The sequence below is a fragment of the Perognathus longimembris genome, chromosome 10 (genome assembly GCF_023159225.1).
Source record: "Perognathus longimembris pacificus isolate PPM17 chromosome 10, ASM2315922v1, whole genome shotgun sequence".
Taxonomy (NCBI): Eukaryota; Metazoa; Chordata; class Mammalia; order Rodentia; family Heteromyidae; genus Perognathus; species Perognathus longimembris.
In genome coordinates this window covers 67,445,009-67,462,129 of record NC_063170.1, presented here as the reverse complement: position 1 = coordinate 67,462,129, position 17,121 = coordinate 67,445,009, and the positions used below count along the sequence as shown (strand labels likewise).

The window sequence follows — 17,121 nt, the reverse complement described above, 5'->3', positions numbered from 1 at the left end:
AACAAATTCATCTTACCCAATTTCAATTTACTAAGTTCACATTTGCAAGTGATTCACAAGTTCAAATTGATTATACAAACCACTGTATTACATGGGTTCAATTACGCCCTAGTCAAAGGTAATCCTTAAGATTGATGTTACTATTTCCGTTTTATTCAAATAAAATAAATTCGTAATCCGTACCCCAGAAACATTTCCATATTTAAAAGAATCCATTCATTTATCACTGTCAAAAGGCAATGATCATGTTAATAACACTGTTGGTCTTGAGACTCTTGTCAGTTTAATGCCATCAAAAGGCGATGTTTCCACCCGGTGCCCATGCCTGTAATTCTAGCCACAGACTGAGCTCTGAGGGTTGTGATTCGAAGCCAGCCACGCCGTGCCTGAGACCCTTATCTCCAACTGGGGCCACCCAAGAGACAGAAGTGGAGCCCCCCAAAAAAGCTAAGGGACAGCCCTCCCGCCCCGAGTTCAAGGCCCAGGATCGTCTCCTCGCCCCTGCCCTGAACCTTGGTTCCAGGCCGCAGGTGCGGATGGCCCCCACGGCCACGGCGTGGCCTCTGGGTGGCTGTGGACCCTCCCCCCCCACCCCCCTCCCCCCCACCTCCCCGGGTGCATCCTCCAACACGCCACAGCGCAGCGCTGCCCTGGGGGGCGAGCCCAAGAACCTTCCTCAGCACTGCTTCGTCCAGGCCACCGCGCCGGGGCAAGCCGCCACCGGGCCACCGCGGGCCGCCGGGAGCGGGCCGGGCTCGGCACCCCGTGCCCGGGAACCTCCCGACTGCGCCGCAAGTGCCGGGCGCCTCTTCCTTCTATTCTTTTCAGTGCACTCTCCACAGTATACACACAATCACGCCGTAGCCCGCTCGGTGATTGAGCCCAGCCTTTTCCCTTTTTGCTGCCGTGAACGATCTTGTACATGTCTACTAGTGCGTGCGTGTGTGCGCGCGTGCACGGTGTGCATAGAGCCCGGAGTGGGGTTCTTTCTTGGTGGTGAGCCGGCAGCTAGCTGGCTCAGCCTTCGTGGACGCAGCAAGCTGCTCCACACCGGAACAGGGCGAGCTTCAGCTGTTCCCCATCCTTGGCGGGGCCGTCCTTGTGAAGCGCTAGGACACCAGCCAGCCAGTTGTTCTGCTCTTCCCTGCCTTTCTCTGTCTTAGGAGGGTAGTAACCTTGAAATGATTAGCCTGCTTCAGTTCTGCTTCTGTCTCTCTATCTCTCTCTCTCTCTCTCATATATATATATATGTATATGTATATACACATACTCAATATATATGTTGGAAATATTTAAAAATAAGTTGTATATCCACACATGTCCATCACTTATTCTGCATATGTGTGTAATATAATATTTTAATCTATATATCTCACTCTGCTTAGTCTTGGAATTTCTATTTTATGAAAATAATTATTGTCCTGTAGATTTGCAAAATGAAGCTTGTTCCGTAAGCATTTCATTTTGTATATCCTCAAGAGAGAATGTTCTCTTTTGTCACAGTACAGCTCTCAGTTTCAGTGATTTTAACCTAGTTGGAATATCCTTAAGTCTGTCATCTCTATTCCAGTTTCATCAGTGGACCCATTAATGGCCTTTTTTTTGACTTTTTTCCCCTGCAGTACCTGATCCAGTTTTGGGTCATGTATTGCATTTAACTTTTCCATCTTTTCAAGTTAGAGCTTTGTCTTCAAGGCAGTAGGCCTTGTTTCCTGATTCGGTATTCCTTGTTCTAGCTCTGTCTAATGTTTCCTTACAGTCACATCTCAGTTGCACATTCCTGGCCAGAGTAGTGTGTGCTTTGTCCTCAGCCTTCCAGCCCTTCACTGTGTTACCTTCTTCATCTGGTTAGTGTCTCCATCATTTTCGGATCCCCTTAATCACCAGTTATGTGTTAAGGTGTGCTTACTAATACCAGTCTTCTATAGGTACACTGTAACTCTTAACTCATTAAAGTTTCGCTTTTATGTTTAGTATCCTTTGATAACTTTTGTTTGAGCTAATCTTTTCCTTGAGAGGCACAAAATGATTCTCCCACCTCAGCATACCTTTCGCACTTGCCAGTTGATGGGTCTCATGATTCTGAGAACACTCCTCCCTTCTGTGCTGTGTCCCATCCTGCCCCCCCCCCTTTTTTTAACTGAATCTCACCGCTGGGGAAGGAGCCAATGCCACTTGTGTTTATTTTGCTGTTTGTATTTTTTCCAGTAGCACCATCTTTATCCTGATTATGTGTTCTCCTGACATGTTGTGTTCCCCTGTCCTCATTTTTGTTACTGTTTTCTTATTTCTGTAATGAGGTAGTGCAGGCTAGTCTTGTCCTTTATCACTGTGTGTTTTCCCTCATCCTAGATAGCATTCATTGTTCTGAAGCCTGTTGTGCCTTACAGCTCCTCCAGGTTTCTTTGCGTTAGTGTTTACACAATGCATCCATCTACATCTTTTATTTTAATCTGTCTTTTCATTTATAATAGTTTTATTTATTTATTTATTGGCCAATCCTGGGGCTTGGACTCAGGGCTTGAGCACTGTCCCTGGCTTCTTTTTGCTCAAGGCTAGCACTCTGCCACTTGAGCCACAACACCACCTCTGGCCATTTTCTGTATATGTACAGGTGCTGGGGAATCGAACCCAGGACTTCATGTATACGAGACAAACACCCTTGCCGCTAGGCCATATTCCCAGCCCTTATTTCTGATATTGTATACTTTGGTCTTTATCTTTCAAAATTCAAGCTGATTTTTTTTTCTTTATTGTGCTGGTCCCGGGGCTTGAACTCATGGCCTGGGTCCCTGTGCTTTTGCATTGAAGTCTAGCACCCTACCCCTTGAGTCACAGCTCCAGTTCCAGATTTTTGGTGGTTCATTGGATATAGTCTCATGGACTTTCCTGCCCAGGCTGGCTTTGAACCACAATCCTCAGATCTTGGTTTCCTGAGTAGCTAAGATTACAGGTGTGAGCCCTTGGCTCTTGGTGGTTGTTTTTTTCTTAATTGTTGCCTTTAGACCACTTAATGTAATTTTGGAATGTCCCAGTATACTTAGCCATTTCTCTGAGGACCTCTGGTTCTTTTCATGAATGAAACTGAGATGGCTCCTAGTTGTTTGTTGTCTGGAATCCCTGTAATCTTTCTAGGCTACTTGGCAGCTTGGTATTGTGAGCAGTGTTGACAGGTTCATGCTGTGGGTGTGGGTGTATATACACATCACACATTCTGTATGTCTGCGTGTGTGAGAATCCATTTGTACTTACATAGTTTAGACGTCATAAAAGCACACCAGTTATGTCTGCTTTAACCACTGAAATGTTCTTTGCTTTATTCAGGCTAGTTGGTTGCTCTGTGGATGTAGTTCTCTGGGTCCAAGAAACATTTACAATTGTGTAGGTTGTCCAACTGTTTCTTTGTCATTCAGCTGAGTTCCACTATTTCCTTCTCTCTGTGTCCTCAGCGGCATCAGTCATTTCCCTGAAAATGACTTAAATCCCTAAATTGTACCTAATTCTAATGCAGTTTTCTTAGTACTGTAGAGCAGGGAATGCCAGATGTTCTCTATCTTGAACAGGGCTTGTGTTACTGGATTAGACAGAATGCCAATGGTCCCTGTGCTTTCCTGTTTACTTTGATGCAGTCAGTTTGGAAAGGAGAGAAGTACTGGCACTTGGGCTGGTGGAGGAGGTCTTGCTTCCAATATTTCTACTCATTCCTTTATTAGGGTGGCAAAAAGTACCTCTCAGTGCTTGGAAAAAATACTTTATTAAAGCTAGGCTATTATTGCATTCTTCAGTGTGGGTTAAGAAAAAAAGCTTTAGTAGGGATTGTTGTAAGCATACATAGCAAAGTGATGTAAACTGATGTTCCTCAAATACCTACCCACTTCATTATCAAGCCTGTATAGTATTTCCTGCCTACTATTTATAGCACTTGTTCTAAAGCATATTTGACTTAGTGTCCTTTTATATACAAGCATGTAAAGGATTATACATTCTTTTACACATCTTATGTACTCCCTCCCCCCATTTTGAGCCAGGATATTGCTGTGTAGTTGTATAGCACAGGCTGGTCCTAACGTTGTGATCCTCCTGTCTCAGACTCCCAAATGCTAGGATTATCTGCTGTACCATATGTAGTTCAGTTGAATAGACCAAGTTTGGGTGCATAAAGATAGCAGTTGAAGTTCTGCACTATTTGTATTCCAAGATCTCTGATTGTGATTGCTAACTATAGGAGAAAGGTTTGCGGGCGCAAGGGTATTTATTTCCCTTGGTATTTATAGACCTTTCTCCTTGAAGAGTTTGACTCCATTTAGTACCTTGAAGTTTGAGTAGATAAAAATTGAGCTTACACTAGCAATTAATTTTTATATTCCACTGGGATTATTGCTCTGGCCTCAGAGGAGAAGGAAAAATGACTTGACTTTTCCTCAGTTTATACTTTGAACTGTGTTCATGTGTAAGAGTTTAGAGTTTTCACTCCTCTTTTTAAAGCCTGTTACTTAAAAATTCTATTAGATGATATTGAAAAATGGCAAAAAGGGCTGGGGATATGGCCTAGTGGCAAGAGTGATTGCCTCGTATACATGAGGCCCTGGGTTCAATTCCCCAGCACCAAATATACACAAAACGGCCAGAAGTGGTGCTGTGGCTCAAGTGGCAGAGTGCTAGCCTTGAGCAAAAAGAAGCCAGGGACAGTGCTCAGGCCCTGAGTCCAAGCCCCAGGACTGGCAAAAAAAAAAAAATAATAATAATAAAAAAATTGAAAAATGGCAAAAGTAAAAGAGGAAGTTTATATTTACAATCATCCATTTTCCTTTACTGTTAATAACTTACATAAACATAGTACAACGATGGAAAAGTAATTAGCCATGATTATGTGTTCTTATTTCAACAGCTGCTGAAATAGCCCAAGAACTTGAAAACATGGAGAAGACTAGGATGCGTCTCGAAGCAAGTAAACTCAACGAGAGTGTATGTTGAGGGACTCTTCCAGTGTCGGGGTAGACATGAAGGAAAATTAAAAGCCAGCCATAATAAATTAGTTTAGTAAGGAATGTATTAGAACACATTTCTATGTGGAATAGGATGGTTTATTTGTAGCTCATCTTTGGTACAGTATGTGTTCATATTTATCAGACTTATAGTGTAAAATATAATCCAAACTAGAGGGTGATTATGAGTTATAGTTGAAAAAGCTTGTTCTTTTATATCAGGGAGCTTTGAAATTGGTCCTTTCTCTGCTCATTACATTTGATACATTACTTAAAGTCTTCATGTTTCAAAGTATGGGGCTTGAATCATATGACTGCTAAGATCCTCTTTCAGTTGGGGCAGTTCTGCAACTCTCGGTTAATTATGGATATATTAAGTACTTGTAAGAGTTTTTGAGGATTAGACTTACTCTTGAGCTATTGAGGGAATCAGAAATACAACATTCCTCATGGCTGCCTTTCTCTAGCTTCGTGGCCCAAAATTTCAGAAAAGGAGTTCCCAAACTAAAATAGACATTGTGTTCTGTGATACCGGAGGAAGCATTTTCTGCCTTCCCAATTAGATTTTATTCTAGGCCACTGGTAATGTGTTTGTAAAGAAAGTAATGACCTCAGGGGAGTAGATTTATAACCAGTGAGTGGAAAAAATGGGATTTCCATTGACTTTATTATTACCTATTGCTAACTGTAACACGGTAACTACAAAGTGGCCTGCAAAAAAAAGCTGCTGGGCTTTTCAGGTCTCAGATTTAAGAAAGCAGCATTAGAAATTTGCCAAGCTCCCTGGCACTGGTGGCTCAGGCCTGTAATCCTAGCTACTCTGGAGGCTGAGCTCTGAGGATTGCAGCTTGAAGCCAGTTTGGGCAGACGAGTCCCTGAGAGACTCTCACCTCTAATAAACTACTCAAAAAAGCCAGAAGTGGTGCTGTTGCCCAAGTGGTAGAACGCTGGCCTTGAGCACAAGGAGGCTCAGGAACGGTGCTCAGGCCCTGAGTTCAAGCTCCAGGACGGGCAACAAGAGAAAGCAATTTGCCTTGCTAAGTCTTGTGTTTTTGCATTTTCTTTCTATTTGACTTTTTCAGTATGACCTTGGGGATTTAGGTGGAAAGGAAATACAAGATTAATGCTTATTGTCTCATTCATGATTAATGGTTAATGTCTTCAGTTTTGTTCCTAGTATTTCATGAATGAATGTGGATAATGACGCTGAAAACAGGAAATCTAATGGATTGTTTTGTTAATACTTCATGTACTATAATGGAATAAAAAATTATTTTGTGTGTGTGTGCTGGTCTTGGGGTTTCAGCACAGGGCCTGGGTTCTGTTCCTGAGCTTTTTTGCTCAAGGCTGGTGCTCTGCCACTTGAGTCGCACAGCTCCACTTCTGGCTTTTAGTTAATTGGAGGTAAGAGTCTCACGGACTTTCCTTGGCTTTGAACTGTGCTCCTCAGAGCTCAGCCTCCTAAGTAGCTAGGATTATAGGCGTGAGCCACCACCTCCCAGCCAGTGTTACAACTTTTATTGATGAAAAAAATCAGTAAATAAGATGTGTATTGTTCATGATAATCAAAAGCAGTTACCCTTCCTAGATCTATAAAGTAGAGATGAGAGATTATATTTTCCATTTAAGTATCCACTTTTAATATTTCAGAGTTTATACTATTTCACTTTCAATATTTCAGATAGAGTTTTAAAACGTTTTCTTGGTTATTATTTTTTAGATGATGGTTTTTACAAAGGACCAAACAGAAAGGGAAATAGATGAAATTCACAGTAAATACCGTAAGTTGTACGTTTTCTTTTCTTAGCAAAGAATTTGGGTTGCCATTTGGTACCCTCATTTTTAAGAATATATTGTACTGACATTTGATACAAACACATGTTAATATTACCTTAGAGATAGTATTTGAGTTGAGTGTTAACTCAGACTTCTTTTTGTATTGTGCGCATCTACCTTTTGGTTTGTGCCTGACATTCTGCTTTGAGCTTACTGCTATGTGCTTTGCAAAGATTAATTAGTTCTCTACAGCATCTCTGAGATGAGGATTGCATTAAGACGGAAACATTCCTGACTCCTTCCTGCCCTTGGTTACAAACTTCTGTAAGGAATTTCTATACCCAGATAGCTTGCAAATTTGTGACAAAGAGTTTGTTCCCAACCTTTTCCTTAAAAAGGGCTTTCACAGGGAAGCATCCTGCTATACCTGCTAATCTTTGTGTATTGGCCATTTGTTTTTAATGTAAAATGAAAGATCTGGCAAATAGTTGCTAATAGATGTTGGTTGAGTATCCAGTAGGTTTTGGTTGTGCTCACAGAGGTTTTTCAGTCAGGAGTAGGCGTGTTTTGAGAGGGAGGATGAAGCACACTGGGACTAGACATATGGAAATGTGCATGCTAACGTAGGAACATGAGCCTGGAGTAGGCCGAGGCTGTCGACAGAGCAAATCGCTTTTCCTGTTGCTAGAAAGTTAAGTATGCTCTAAGCGTCCTCTAGGCAACTTGGGAAGCTCGAGTTACTTTTTTCTCTGGAGAGAAAATGTCAGATGATCACTAAGTTGTCAAAAATAAGGAAGCCAGAAAATGTAAAAGTAATTTAGATAACTAAAATAGTGTTGTCTTAACAATTGTGCCATTATTTAGAAAAACTTACAGTCATGAGCCCGTGGTACCTGGCTAATGATATCTTTTGAGTAGAAAGTACATTAGAAGGGACAAGAAACAGCAAGCAAACTAGTATACAACATAAAGGATTAAGTCTGCTCACATGAAATGTATATTCCATTGGGTAAAATGTATAGTGATTAGTCAGTGATAAGTGCTCTGAAGAAGTACGTGAAGGAGCTGCTGACTTAGCTTTGATGAGCAGGAAAGGTTGCTTCAAGAAGGTGATGGAATCAGAAGAGGTGAAAAGAAGTGAAGTTTCTTAGGCCAGGGTATGGTCTTTTCCAGATATATAAAAGCAGAGTGGGCAGAAACTGTTGAATTGTCTTCCACCGGACATGTGCCATTTTGCCCTGTCAACAGCAGTGGATGTCAGTTCTGATGCTCTGCACCCTCACCAGTAGCCATCCCTGTGCACTGACTCCCACTATTCCTGTAGCTATGTGGTGATGCCTTGTTTTAACTTGTAGCTTCTTCCTCAAGTGTCTTGTGGTACCCTGTTTTCCACCTGTGTATCTTTGTTGGTGAGCTGTCTGGGTCTTTAAAAGTGGTTTGTTCATTTTCTTATTGCTAAATTTTAAGAATTCTTTGTATGTTTTGGATGACAGTCTTTTTCTTTTTCTCAGCTACATGTTTACATCCCCCCCCTCCCCTGCAGTTTATGTCTGCTTTTTTCATTTTACTGGTACTCTGTCCTAATAATTATGAAAACAAGCCTTGAAATGATTCAGTAGATTCCATGGCTTGCTGTACTCTGGACAAAATAAAATCAAGTTTGGGGACAGAAACATTATGCAATCCTTTAAGTAGAAACCAAGTAAATAGTTGACAAAGTGAATACCCACTAATGACAAAAACTCTCAGAAAGCTAGAATTTCTTCAGTTTGATAAAGGGTACTTGTACAACGCCTACAACTAACATACAGTGGTAAGACTGCCTTTTCTTGACTAGGAACAGGGTACAAATGTTCCTTCTTGTCAATTTCATTCAACATTGTACTATAGGTCCTCAACAGTGTAGTATGGCAAAAAAGAGAAAAAAAACAATATGCTGATCTGCATATTGGAAGAAACAAAACTTTTGCATTATAGACAGCATGTTTATTATTGACAAGTAATGAGAATCAATTAGGTATTGTGAAAAGGAATGGCATCTGAAAAGACACTTAAGAAAATGAAGAACCAGGCCATGAACTGGGAAAAAAATATCAGAGTTGATAAAGTACTTTTATGTATGCTATATAAAGAAATCTTAAGAGAATGATAAGGTATATACTGGTGATTTTTGTATGTGTGTGTGGGGTGTAGGACTTGCACTCAGGGCTTGGGCGGTGTCCCTGAGCTCTTTTGCTCAAGGCTAGCACTCTACCACTTTGAACCACAGCTCTATTTCTGATTTTTGAGTGATTAACTGGAGATAAGAGTCTTGGGAGGGCTTTTATGCTCTGACTGGTTTCAAACCGCGCTATCCAGCTCTCAGTAACTAGGATTATAGCTGTGAACCACTAGTGCCTGGCTCTTTTTTTTTTAATGGGTAAAAATTTGACCAGATTGTCCATCAAGAGATGTTCAAATACAAAATGACCACATGAACAGAGATAGTTAGATTTATTAGCAAGTTAGCCAATAGTAAACCAAAGTGGAATGATCTTACACACTCACTTGAAAGGGCAGCAGTGGGTGCTGGCCTGGGTGTCGAACTGGCATCTAAGTGTATTGAATCCATCTATGTGCAGTAGAATCACACTTGGTAATGAAATCGAATCACTTCTCACATATGAAACAAAGGTTTTGGAACATCTCGGCAAATTTGAGTTTGTTGAATGTGGACCTAGCCATCAGCTCTCACAGCCACTTGAGCTCCTGAGAACTTTTATGAGGTAAATTCAGGACTCATAACCAGCAGAACAGAGATATTTACATTCTAGAGTACTCCTTGCCACGTGGCAAATCTCCTAAAACGAGGTGAAAAGATGTGTGGGAACAATCTTATTAGTCATAATCTGTGACATTATTCACTCTTTGAAGATATTGGATTTCTTGTGCCAAAACCAAAGCAGTAGCTGCCATTTAGCTTTGTTTTCCAGCCTGGTGGCAGTGGGGCAATTAGATTTAAACCAGAAAAGGAAAATCTCTTCTTAATTTGGAATTTTATTACTTTGCAGGATAAAGGCACTAAACCCTCTTAACTATTAATATGATTACTTTAGCAAATTCCTTATTCACAAATCTATTTCCTGGTAGCCTAGGGGAAAAAAAATGGAGAATTTCCAGTCCTTGTGGCTCATGCCTGTAATCCTAGCTACTTGTGAGGTTGAGATCTAAGGATCTTAGTTTGAAGCCAGCCCTGGCAGGAAAGTCCTTCCTGTCCAGGAATCTTAGTTCTAATTAACCACCAAAAAGCTGGAAGTAGAGCTGTAGCTCAAGTGGTGGGGAGCTAGCCTGGAGCTAAAGAAGCTCCCCCCCCCCCCCAGCCCCTGAATTCAAGTCCCCGGAAATGGGGGGGGGGTGTTGAGGGGGAAGCGAAAGAAAAGCAAGCAAGCAAGCATGGTTCATGCTCCATCAAGAATCTCTCCTGGTTGTTTGGGAAGAAACCTAAAGTAGCAGCCTAGTGACAGATAGCTTGTTGCCCTGTCTATATTTGGTCCCTCTGTTTAGCCTTTTCTCTTCTGCTTGGCAGCTTTGCCTTCAGCCATGTTTCTTTCCTGAGGTGACGCTGCTAGCTGAGGTGTGCTGGCTAGCTACATACGCCTCTGGGTACTCACTCAGGGATGGTTTGCATTGATGAGATCATTTTAATTTCAGGTAAAAAACATCAGAATGAATTTCAGCTTCTGGTGGATCAGGCCAAGAAAGGATACAAGAAAAGGAATTGGACATCAGAAAACAAAGTGATGGGAAAAGGTAAATCCTAGGAAGGTTCCAGTCTGTGCACATGGTGAGAGATTATTCAAAACAAAAAAAATGAAGTTCACTATTTACTTTTGATATAAAAAGAGAGTAAGACCAAGTGAATGTACTCTGGGGTTACCAGGTATTTGAAATGGGATAAAAGTATTTTTAGGCATACTTCAAGTAGCAGTTGTTGAGTATAAACTAAGTTTATTACTCTGGGGAAAGTGATTTTTAAAAAATGTCCTGAAGAAACAATCTCTAAAGTCTTAACTTCCTTGCAGTTAATGAAAAAATCCTCACTTCCTCAGTAGTTTAACCTTGAGGATATTTTTTAGGTATGGGATTTATTGCTGTAACTACTAAGATACCTACAAAGAAAATGAATTAAGTTTTGTTACAGAACTCTTACTTTAGGGGAATGCAGTCTAAAGCTAATGCAGTTCAATGTCCCACAGCTTATAGCATGTTATTAATTCTGATTCATTTTTAAAATTTGAGATTAATATTAGGTTTCTGTTGCCAAGGCCAGTGAACAAAACAATCCATTATAATGTCTTCTTTCATTTAACTGTTTGTTTCTCTTCTTGTTTGTCCAACTTCTCTTGGAATTCATGTAGGCTTTTGAACATCTGTTCTTTCATTTTGTTAATAGTTCCTGTTATTGTTTATTGGGCTCATTGTTTGGGCTTACTTCCTCCTTACACTCAAATCCTTTGCTGTAGTGTTACTGTTTTTTTAAGAGCAACATGTTGTCTTGTTTATTGATGAATTTCAGGATCTGGTATTTATACATCTGTTTTCAGTGTTTGCAGGGGCTGAATACTCCCAGTTACTAGGGTTTTTTTTTTTGCAGCTTCCTTATGATAGGGCAATGGTTGAGTTGTATCGGATGTATTGAGAGGTGGGTCTTTGTTGACTCATAGTGTATCTCAGTGCTCCAGACAAGTGTGAGGCTTTACCCCCTCTCAGCATTATTGTAGATGGAAGCCACAGCGTGCTTGTGTTAAATTTTAAAGAAGAGAAGTTACTACTTCTGTTATGATCTTTCTAGATGAATTTAGGATCCAAGGTGTATCTTTGTTCTAAGAAGACCTTCCTCAGTCATGGTGGGAATAGAGATCAAGAGGGTAGGCCTGTTGGAATAATGCTAGGTATTTTGTTCTATAGGGTGGGAAGGGGCGGGAGTTAAGCTTTATAGGAGATGTAAATGGTAAGGTGGAGTGAGGTAAGTCAGAGAGAAGAAAAATTAAAATTGTATTGGGTTAAGAGTGCAGTAGAGGCGAGGTTAGGAGAAATGGATAGGTATGAAACAAGTACTACTAATGATCAAGGAGGTAGAAAGAAAGAAAAAGAAAGAAGAAGAAAACCCAGGAAAAAGATGAATAGGAAAACAAAGTAATAAGGTGAACAGAAGCAGAAAATGCAAAACAAAACAAATGAAAGAACAGATGATGTTTTAGTGGTCTAGTTTCCAGGTAAGCATGTAGGTACTGAGGGAAGTCTCCACTAAGGGGTGGGGGAAGAAGTAAGACTGAGTATGAGTTACTTGTATGTGTAGGGAGGGTATAAACAGGGAGAGGGCTATGCAGAGGAGATGAGCTTCATTCAGAACCTTAGATTGAAGAGGTAATTGGGTTCAGATATGATGGTTTTGGTTAAAAAGGCATGGAGGAGGGAATCAGATGCCAAGAGTGATGTAATTAAAAGGTAAATGGCCTTTTCCTGATTTACAGATAAGAGAAATCATAGAGCTAAACAAACACAACATTCAAAATGGCTGAACCAACACAGGAACAAAAGCAACAGAATTTTTGCACAGCAATTATGAATTTCTAGTTGTTCTCACGTGATCCTACATTTTTGTTTAGGGATAGACTTCTCTGAGGCTGAGTGTGCCAGCTGTGCGAAGGGTTTTTGAAGGCGGAGGCTTAGGCAGCGGCTGCGGCCTCTATGGTTTGACTCTGCAGGGAGTCCCAAGTCTGCTAGGCTGACAGGTGCGGCCCAGCTGTGGGCTGTGCTGGACTTTTCTGAGCTGCCAAGCTCTGTGCTTTTACCTGCTGACTTTTGGATTCATGTCCTTTGCAGGGAGTGTTCTAAGCTTCTTGTGGATATTTAACTGAGCAGCTGATTGCTTCTCTGTGTGTTTCTGGGTCTCTATGGACTTCTTGTCCTTCCTTCCTACTGACTTCCTTTCTTCCCTTCCTGAGTCTTCTGTGGGATATTGGGTTACTGGGTTCTTCTCGTTTACAGAACAGATCTGTTACAGTACAGATCTGTCAGATGTTTTCAGTTCACCATCTTGCCCCACCTCCACTCAGAACTTTTTTCTTTTTAGTTGTTTTTGCGGAGGGGTTAGATATCATGCATACATACACATTTAAGCACTACTTTCGCTGGGCTTCAGAGGTGATTGCTGTGAATGAATGGGGATGTGAATGGGGATGCTGGAGACATTGCCAGACTGAAAGGATGGCTTTGTATAGCATCATACATTCATGCAACTTTTTTTTTTAATGGTACTGGGGATGCTTTTAGGGCCTTGAGTCTACTAGACCAGCCCTTTACCACTTGCGTGATACACTCAGTCAGTCCTCTTCCCTTTAGTTTGTTAAGCAGGTAGGTAGGGTCTTGTGCTTTTGCCCTAACAAGAGTAGACTCCTCCTACTGTGCCTCACAGGTGGCTGGGATCACAGGGTGTGCGCCATCTCCTTTGAAGACCTGCCTTCTGAGATCGAAGGCTAGACTTGGGCTGGTCACTGGCTTTAAGTGACCTCAAATTTATCTTCTAGAAGCTACTGTACCTGGGAGAGAAGAAAAAAATTAGATGTTATACAAAAATAAAATTCCTGTTCCTGTTCCATGGTTTGTCTGCTCGACTGTGTTTTCCTGGCCAGTTGAGTGATACGATCACCCAGGTACATTGAGTCCCCCATGTGACTAGTTCCCTTCAAGGTGCTCCTTGTTCATGTGCTTATAAGAGGGGATCCTAGACTTTCTGACAACCCTCGGGTTGGTCCTTTCCTTCCTTTTCCTGATGGACCCTAGAAGATACAGCTTTGTTTCAGTAATGGTGGTTGAATGATCATCAGGCAACATTAGCTAACATTCTTGTGATGCATATCACTCAAAAGCTTAATTATTTCTGGAAAATATATCTTAAATTTCTAAAAAGATACTTCAAAAAACAGAATATGACAAAAATGAATAGAAATACTGACACGTCTGATTAGTTTCCCTTCTCCATAGTAAATATATCTTATTTCACAGGTTCAGGAAAGTTTATCTAGATTCACTATCATATATTAGTGGCAAATATTGTAGTTCTCTTGCTAGCGGATCTTGAATTTTTTGTTAGACTTATCAGTGTTCTCTGATCGTGAAAGTATGCAAGTAGTCCTCAATAATGTATAAATAGAAGACCCATGAGAATTAACTAGGTTTTCCATTGGTTCTTTTGCTTAATTTTTTTTCCTTCCCAAGTACTGGGGATTAAACCCAGAGTCTCATTCATTCTAGGCAAGCATTCTATGGCTTGAGCTATGTCTTCTGTTCCCTCATTTGTGGTTCTAAAGGAAATGTTATTTTAACATAACCCTGGGAAAGAGTAAAGCGCATTATAGAACTCGATAGCAGCACTGTCATGTTGGTTCTTGTGCTCTGGCTGTCAGAGTTTTCTTATCTGTGGCATATACTTCTTTTTTTTTTTTTTTTACTATTACTACGAATATTAAGTGTGATGGGAGTTGTTGACTTTCAGATTTCTCTTCAGTCTTTCCAGTTTTCATCTTTTGTTCCCCTCCCCCCTCCTTTTTAGGACAGGAAGATGTTGCAATGAATTTCTCAGATACCACCTTGGTAACAAACCATTGTCTTCAGTCGAAACCAGGCTCCCCAGGGAGATCTGAAGCCGAGGGAGCAGACGATTCTTCTGGGTGCACTGATATTCAAGGAGCGACTCTTTTCTCATCAGAGTCAGATTCCTGTAATAGGTAAGGAACACGCAGAACCTGATGATCTCACATGTCTGTTTCCCATGTAGATAGAGATAGTGCTGGTGCTTCATGCCTGGCTTGTAATTTCCACGGCAGCAGCAAGCTGGGAGCCGGGAGTGACTTTATTTTCCACATTAAAGCCTTTGGGTAGGTCATTTTTCTACAGTCAGAAAAGAAAACACGACAGGCAATGAAATTATTATCCATTGATATAGCCATACAATGATCAAAATCAAGAAATTGTGTACTGCTATAACAGAATCTATATTATTTCTCTAGTTAGGCCAAAAGATAGTTCCTCTTTTTAACTTTTTTCCTACACCTAAAGTGCACAATTTTTTTTTCTTCTTTTTACAAAATAATGGCCTACAGTCTTCCAAGCCAGAGCAGGGCTGCAGTTCATCCCAGCGTGGGGGTCAAGCTTCCTCTAGGGTTGTAATCAGTAACATCTTCTCTTCTCACTTAGTCCTAAATAAAAATGCAGTGTCCTCGGCTTGCCAAGGCTTGGCAAACAAAAGCATTCTCATCTTGATGAATGAGAACAATAAGTTAATTTACAGAAATTTGGACAGGCCTCTTGAACTCCCAGAAATCATCTGACAAGAAGCTATATAAAAATCCAAAATTACCATTTATCATCTGTGTCCAAGCTGGTAAGAGAAGATCAACATAATAGTAACGATTTCAATTCTAGAAGAAGCCCATACTGGATAAAAACCAAGTTGGCAATAAAAAGCACTTCAGTTATTTGGATTGAACATATCTATTGAATCTGAACACAAAGTTATTCTTAGTTGTTCATCTACCATTTTATGCAAGCTTGAATACCATTCTAGCACAAAGAAAACCAACTTCTATTCATGATCATAATAGGCAGGTGTACATTCTGTGTGACAGCAAGACTGTATGAAAGAAAAACAATCCTCATGGGATGTTTCCATGCGCATTAAGCCTATAACAGCGTGACTCCCCTCTTTCAGAAAGTATTTTTATATGGAAAAATAGTATGGTTTCCTGTTTTCAAAAGCCCATCGGTCTGTCTACCATACATCTGTCTTTAGAAGCATGTGTTTGTAAATTTTTAGCACTAAGTTATCTTTTTTTTTTTTTTTTTTTTTTTTTTGCCAGTCCTGGACCTTGGACTCAGGGCCTGAGCACTGTCCCTGGCTTCTTTTTGCTCAAGGCTAGCACTCTGCCACTTGAGCCGCAGTGCCACTTCTGGCCATTTTCTGTATGTGTGGTGCTGGGGAATCGAACCGAGGGCTTCATGTATACGAGGCAAGCGCTCTTGCCACTAGGCCATATCCTCAGCCCCACTAAGTTATCTTTGACTAATAAAATTGTAGACATTTATTCCTCCGGTTTTTCTATCTTTTACAATAAACACACATAACGTGTAATTTTAGAAGTACTTTAGAAAATCTAGGGTTTTACAGTGATTAAATGGATGTTATAAAAAGAAAAATGAAATTTTTCATGCAACCATTACACTTCAACATATAAGTAATAAATATAATGCTAGAATTATAATTCATAATTAGAATTTAGGACCCACAGTGGCCAAGAACTAAAGGAATGCACAGCTTATGTGCCAATCACTACGCCTTTTGGAAATGACAGGATTGTACAATATTAGGGCCGCAGGAGATCTCAACCAAGCCACTTGAGTGTACTGCCTCGCCGCCCTTTCCACCTAATCTTGAATACAACGGAAGGGAAACTTAGAGAAGGTAAACAAAGATGTCGTACCTCCGATATGCTACGATTTTACTAGGGGAATTTGATTTTGATTGGAAGTAGTTTGGGAAAGAAAAAGGGTCCCTGCCCTGCTTTGCAGGAGAGAGGGTGTAACTGGTGGGTATGGTTGCAGGGTATCTGGATCCTTCTCTATGCCTGGGTGTTTCCCACCAGGTGTGTGTGTTTGTGTGTGTGTGTATGTGTGTGTGTGTGTACCTTCCCTTGCTAGCTCACTACAAGTGTTCCTCTCCTCAACCCCTTTGAGTTCCTGGGCATTTAGTTTTGATTTGTGTTTTAATGATGATAGCCCAGGCTTAGCACAGTTCTTGCCCTCTTGGTAGCTGTGGGGAGGACATTCTGCCCTAAGGTTCTTATAGTCTCTCAGAGGAAAGGAAGAGTGCGTTGGCTTGACAGAGGAGATGTCGGATGCTGGGAGAGGTGTGTCAGAAAGGCTTCTCAGAGCAAGATGGGCATCCAGGTGGATGAGAAGCTTGGTGAGCACAGCAGTGAGGTGAGGGATGGAGAAAATCAGCAATCTGGGGCAGTGGGAATCAAGGAAACACAAGGAGAACTGTAGACACAGTTAGCGACATATCGACAAAAGGCAGACATTGCAATCAGACCGCCAAAAGAAAAAAACAACAGACTTTTTAATGGTGGTACTGGGGATTAAACTTGGTACTATTTGTGCCACACTGCCAGTCCTTGTCTTTGGTTTGCTTTTGAGACAGGGTTTCATGCTTTACCCGGTAGGCTCTGGACTACAGTTCTCCTACCTTTGCTTCCCTGGGATAACAGTTATGTACCACCTTGCTTGGCGAAAGCTAACCTTTTGAAAGTGCATTTCTTTA

The 17,121-nt window shown here is 41.0% G+C and overlaps 1 protein-coding gene across 1 annotated transcript in view; it reads left to right on the top strand.

The window, feature by feature from the left end:
* Positions 1 to 17,121, top strand: part of Rad18 (RAD18 E3 ubiquitin protein ligase) — a 54,762-nt gene that overhangs the window by 22,299 nt on the left and 15,342 nt on the right. The window contains exons 8-11 of the mRNA XM_048356203.1: positions 4,889 to 4,965; positions 6,706 to 6,766; positions 10,452 to 10,550; positions 14,356 to 14,530. Coding sequence (XP_048212160.1) covers positions 4,889 to 4,965; positions 6,706 to 6,766; positions 10,452 to 10,550; positions 14,356 to 14,530 — 412 coding nt within the window. The remainder of the gene's footprint in view (positions 1 to 4,888; positions 4,966 to 6,705; positions 6,767 to 10,451; positions 10,551 to 14,355; positions 14,531 to 17,121) is intronic.